The sequence below is a fragment of the Vigna radiata genome, chromosome 8 (genome assembly GCF_000741045.1).
Source record: "Vigna radiata var. radiata cultivar VC1973A chromosome 8, Vradiata_ver6, whole genome shotgun sequence".
NCBI classification, from domain to species: Eukaryota; Viridiplantae; Streptophyta; class Magnoliopsida; order Fabales; family Fabaceae; genus Vigna; species Vigna radiata.
Window position 1 is genome coordinate 35,699,077 of NC_028358.1, and position 6,624 is coordinate 35,705,700.

A 6,624-nucleotide genomic window follows, 5' to 3' on the forward strand; every position below is an offset into this window, starting at 1 on the left:
TAACTAAATTAAAGTAACACCTTTACTCGAGGACTAAAAGTAAACTTACAATCACATTTATTGCAATTAAAAATATATTTAATACGAAAACACCATAAGAAACTAATCTTTCTTCTCATTAATATGCATTTGCATTTTAATAAAATTTAATCACATACAAATTAAATTCATTAAACGTTTATTTAAATTGTGCATAAATATGATTAAAAATCATTAAATGCTATTTTAATTATGATAAAATGGCATTAAATGATATATAATTGCTAAATTTTTCACTTTTATTGCTTGATAATCCAACATTATACTCGTAAATTCAAGTAAACATCCGGATATATGTATAATTTTTCAATAGTGAATTTTAAGCAGAAAAAAAAAATGAATTATATCAAAGTGATTATTAAATTTGATTATGATGTTGATGTATATGATAATGAAGGTAGATTCAGCATTTTTTTTAATGAATTAGGTATATATAAAAACTCAATTATTTCCCAACTTTTACATAAGTTTTGTTTGGATACAAACAAATTGTATAGCTCACTAGCTTGCCAGAGCAATGCAATTTTATGAAAATTACTAACTTTTTCTATTACAGACCACACTATACCTACCTAGTTATCTAAAATGAAGTTATATGAGCCTTTTGAGCAATAAAAGATTTCCTTAAAAAGTATTAAATATTTATTTTAATTTAATTATTTGTTTTGTACAATCATTTAACAACATTAAAAAAAATTATAGATATACCAATATAAACTACTTGACAATTATGGAAATTACAAAAAAAAAAAAATTAATTGATACACAGAATTAAAAAATATCAAAAATTTTAAAATCTGATAATAGTTAGCTGAGTTAATTTAGAAGAGTTTTTAAATATACTTCATATAATATTAAAAATTGTAATACCTATATGTAATGTATGGATTACGAAAATAAATATAATTTTTATAAATATTTATTTTATTTTGTTTAATTTTGTTGTTTTGAAAAGATATATTTCATTTTTTGGTATTTATATTTCATAACTTTTAAATGTTTTACAACACAAATCATAATTGAAACATCAATTCAACTAAGAGAAAAATATCTATAAACCCAATTATGTTTGTTAATTGGTTTTTTGAGTTAGTAAAGATTTCATCATTAAAGAAATAAAATGCATGGTTAATTTATACAAAATGAGATAAAAAAAATTTAGTGGATGATAATTCTGTAGCTGCGACAATTCTTTGAAAATTTTAATATTTATTAAAAATTAAATTATTTTAAATAAAAAATTCTATTATACATTATATTGGTATAAAGAATACATATAAGTAAAATAATACTATTTTATCTGAAGTTAAGCTATCATGTTCAAAAAGTTATGTATTTGATTATCATTTGACTGTATATTTTTTATATTGAATAATAGTGTAAAACCATTTAAATATTTACACGATCATCACTATTAGACTAAATATAAATGATTTATTATAATGTTTAATTATTTTTTCATTTTAATATTAGTTAATTTGATGGAGCTCTCCTTTCCTTTACCGATAACTTTTTAAAATTATTGCTATCTTAAATTTAAGAAAATTAATATATAAAAGGGAAAAAATTTATTTTTTTTATGTCATGGCACCCTTAGAAAAGTGATAAGTTATTGCAATATTTTATTAGATTTCTAATCAGGATAACTATTAAAAAAATGAAAGAAAACAAAAAACAAAAAGACGACAATATTACTAAAATTATTACTGCAATTGATTTTATTTTTGCGCGTTTAAAACAATCTTTTTAGAATGGGACATGTTATCATATGGAGGTTCTGGTTTTAAGCGTAAGTGAATTAAAGTTTAACGATATCAATGAAAATATTCTTTAAAAACATGTAGTTAAAAATTAAAATGAAATATTTATATAGAAAATATAAATATTAAGACTCTATAATGAATTATAATTTTAAAAATAAAATTATGATTTATTTTTTTATTATACTGATTTTTGATTAATTGATAATTTTAAATGTTTGACACCAATTTCACCTGCATTAATTTTTCATTAAAGTAATGATGATTATAATAATAACAATTACTATCATCAAATTTATCATTATGGCGCACTAAAATAAGAACATAATTGTATTAAATTTCACTGGCACTAATAATTAAATACTTATCTTTCTTAATACCACAAGTTGAATCTATAATTCGTGAATGAAGTTACAATTGTACCCTCGGTGGAGTTGACTAGGCAGAAGAAAAATTAGTTGACTGTGAAATCTGAACATTTTTTTTTTCATAAAGAAAAAACTAAAAACAAAAAAAAAAATTATTGAGAGAGCTAAGAGGGACCTTTTATAAAGTTTATTTGAGTACATGAAGAATTCTTATAATTTTTTATAAGTATTTTAACTTTTTTTAACTTATTTTAAGATTTTTTTTTATAAATGTATAACACAAACAAAATTAAATATTTTTTTAGCCAGATTGAATATACTTATTTATCTTTTCCGCGAAAATTATTATCTCAAATGATTGAAAAAGAAAAAAAAGGAAAGAATAAGGCGAGTCCAACATGTTGTGCAAGCGAAATTCCAATAATGCCTACCCTTGGCCCACCCACCTAAAAAAAATATTTTTTAATTTGGAAAATTCAAACAAAATAAATAAATTTTATTTTTTCTTTTTACATTTTTTATATTAATTATCACGGGACATGAACATTGTGGAAAATAAAAATAAAAAAGGAATCATCTATCCCCATCTTGCACAGCGTACTCTATACTCTACAGAACGTTAATTAAGCATTAAGTAAAGTATAATAAATACAAATACATAATAAAATAATAATATAAATACCAAAAATATTCCCATATTCCTTTTCCCACGGCTTTCACCATTATTTCCTTTCTCTCTCACTCCAAACAAAACAAAAACAACCGGAAAACAAACCAAACCACTCTCTCCCTCTCCTTCAGCTTCCGCCGTTGTTTTCCGCTGCTCTCGCCGTCGCTCCGAGGTGCGATTTGGCGGCAGTTGAGTATCAGATGGGGAAGTACATGAAGAAGGCGAAGCCAAAGGGAGAGCTGGCGCTTGTGGAATCCACCACCACCAACGCCACCACCTCCTACATGGGAGTTCGAACCCGCGCCAAAACCCTAGCGCTTCAGAAATCACACCCTCAGCCAGAACTAGCTCCCTCATCCGATTCCTACCTCCAGCTCCGGAGTCGTCGCCTCCAGAAGCCTCCGATTTTGCTGCACTCTCCCAGGCGGAACAAACACCCGAACCCTAAATCTCCAATCACTGAACCTGCCAGGCTCGGACTCGCTTCGGAGCATGACGCTGCGCTCACAGCGCGCAGCCACAAGGAGGAGAGTGCTTTGCATGAGAATGCTGAGGTCCAGGAAGCGTCGTTTGGGGAAAATGTTTTGGATTTTGAAGGTAGAGATAGGTGGGTCTTCGTTCCCCTTTTCAAATTTAACTCGATTTTGTTTCGATTTTTGAACTATTAAAGATGTCTACGGTTATTTTGGTTTAATTTTTGTTACCATTTCGCATTTGCTTGGGAAAACAAATTTCGAGTTTGTGAATGCCCTGTATTTTGGGGGTATTGTTTATTTTTGCGATTTATCTTGGTTGGAAAGAGTGTGAGGGGGGCAAAGTCCTAAAACGTGAATATGAAACTCTTTGTTTTTTTGCTTTCCCTCTGGTTTTGCGGTGGATTGTTCAGTTGAGTTGACGTTGTTTTGAAAGGCAAAGGATTTTTGTATCAATTTATTAGGCTTCATGGCCTTGTACGCCGCAATGTAATTCGATTCCTTTCCGGAATATGTGCCCCAAAGATGATTGAATGCAGGAATTTTGTTTTCTCGTCGGTTGTGTTGTGTTCCTTTTTTTTGTGGTATGAGGATTTCCTTCGCAGTTTTTTCAGTTATGCGTGCAATTTCTGTGAAATTTTTTGGCTATTTTTTTTTGTTGAAGTGTTTTCTTTATTATCTTCTATGATATTTTCATCAATTCAGGGTTCCAAGGGAGAAATATGTTTTGCTTTTAATATAGTCCCTATATGGGAAGGTCGAGTGACCATTTTCAGTGTACATGTTCTCTTGGTATTCACTGAAAATGCTTCCTATTTGAAGATGCTTATTAGAAAATAGTCTACAAAATTTATTCCACCATGATACTTCATTTTTTATACAGGCTTGTTTTTATTGGCCGGAAATGTTTATATTTGATAAAAATATGTCAGAAAGTTCACACCTTTTTTTTTTTCTTTTTATCATTGTGGTGTTTTTACTCGTTTCATCAACTATCTATTGAAATATTTCACCAGTTTCTCCTCACGAGACATTAATTTTGTATACTATTATTCTTATTATTGTATTAATAATAACAGCTGTGTAGATGGAGAAAAAACAATACTCCATTCATTCAGTTTTCTTTTTAATCTACTGAGAGAATGATGGGACATGCACAAACTATGGAGAGAAGGGATAGTCATTACGCAATGTCCATTTTCCTCCAAACTCCCCTCATGTTTTATTTATGTTGAATATTCTCATAACTGAATCGTTATATGTACAATGAATTTGTAACTGTGTTCTTTTGCTTTAAATGTTGTGCTGGTCAGCCTTCAATTTCTGAGCAATATTCTTTTTGCCATTTTAAGGCTGACTTAGTCTTACCTGAAATATTGTTATGGTATTACCTTATTCTTTGCCATTAAAACGCCTTAATTTTTAGTGATTCTTATCTAGTAGTTTGGTTTAAATTGCTATTTATTGGAATTTGCAATGTTTAATTTTATGTTTATTATTTGCTGTAGAACCACTCGAGAATCCACACCTTGCAGTTTGATAAGGGACCCTGATACTGTCAGAACTCCCGGTTCAACTACCAGGCCTACTTGCTCAACTGATGCTAATAGAAGAACCGAGCATGCAAATAGAAGGCAAATCCCAACTTCACGCGAAATGGATGAATTCTTTGCTGAAGTTGAAGAGGCCCAGCAAAGGAAGTTCATTGAGAAGTACGCTGTAGCAGTTTTATTGGTTTTCTTATTTCTTTCTTGGTTAATTGCAATGTCTGTTACATATGTCGAGGAGTTCATTAATATATAATGTGAGTTCATTGCAGGTACAACTTTGATCCTGTGAATGAGAAGCCACTCCCAGGGCGATTTGAATGGGAAAAGTTGAAACCCTAGAAGGACGGGGTAGTGTTCCATCAAGACATCTTTGAAGTAGCAGCAGGGGTAGAATTTGTTGAAGCGGTGGTGGCGATATTTCCCTTTTCCATCACCTTCTATTTACATGTAAAGAAAGTAGGAGTCTTAAACTGTGTAGACTAATGGTCTGTAACTTTACAGAGGTGATGATTACACAACAATACAAATCAAAGTCCTTTGTCTAACAGATCATTTTAAGGGGGCAAGGGAAGGGAAGGGAAGGGAAGGGACCGTAGCGCGTAGGATTAGGGATAAGTCAAATTAGGTCAGTATGAGGTACAGGAATTTACTTAGGTTTTCTCTTGTTCTTGTATTTTACTTATCTTTATCTTTGTCTATACTTGTACTGATGGAACTTGAACAAACTTTTAGAAATAAAGACCCGATTCCCCCACCTAAATTTCTGTCACTTCCTGTGCCATCCGTCTTCTGCTTTATAATATATTTGGTCTTATTTCCAATCAAGACATTGAATCTTTCATTTGTTTTTAGATAATTCCAGCTGTTTGTTTCTGTGGCCCTTAGCAATATTGCTTAAATCTGGTGCTCTTTTAATCGTCCTAAAGTGGTGGGGCAAAGCTAACATGGAATGTTTTGTCTTCTCTGTTATCATATAATCACGAATGACTTTACAACATTTAATAACCTGACATTGTGGGAGACATTTGCAAACTGGAAAATGATGCATGCCCAGATTCAGCATCCAAGCATAATTTCATCCTTTCTTATGGAACTTATTATTCGCCTTACTGCCTTATAATTTATTTTACTATTTTTTGGATTCTCTGTAAACTTGAAGACTTGGTCATGCTCACTTTGAATAGAACGTGTTTCACAAGTTATTTAATTTGGTTTGTGATTTATTTTCCTACTTTTGTCCTATTTGATTCGCCTCGATTTTATTTAAAAATCAAGTTAATTTTTAATTTACAGGAAAACTAGTATTATCAACTTAGAGTTTGCATTTACGGGATTGAAACCGGTTGATATATTTGCTAGCTGTTACTATAAAAAAAAGTTTGAAATTGTTCATGATTAGCAACGTAGAGATTTGAACTCAACCTGATGGATGCTTTATATACACACACAATTTTATATTAACTTTATATTTTATAATTTAATAAATATAATTCATTCTTATTCATTAATATTAGTGTTAATAAAATTTATCTCTTCAATGTTAGTATTTTCTAATTTAGTTTTAGTTTCACATTATATAATATTAAAGAATATTGTATTCTGTTCTGCTATAAGCAAAATACTGTAAAACTTTTAAATATGCCAAAGTCATATCATTCCTATAAGAGACATAGGATCTTGTGACATTTCCTTTTTCTATTGTCTTGTTTTCTTGCTTTTCTCTCCTAACATTCAAAGTATAAATAAAAACAAAAAATTTAATTG

General features: G+C 29.9%; 1 protein-coding gene across 1 annotated transcript; it reads left to right on the top strand.

Moving 5' to 3' along the window:
* The first annotated feature begins 2,870 nt into the window (after positions 1–2,870).
* Positions 2,871–5,620, top strand: LOC106769897 (cyclin-dependent kinase inhibitor 4). The gene is made up of 3 exons (XM_014655693.2): positions 2,871–3,444; positions 4,819–5,022; positions 5,130–5,620. The coding sequence occupies exons 1-3, from the start codon at positions 3,038–3,040 to the stop codon at positions 5,197–5,199; spliced, it is 681 nt and encodes a 226-aa protein (XP_014511179.1). The 5' UTR covers positions 2,871–3,037; the 3' UTR covers positions 5,200–5,620.
* The last annotated feature ends 1,004 nt before the right edge of the window (positions 5,621–6,624 follow it).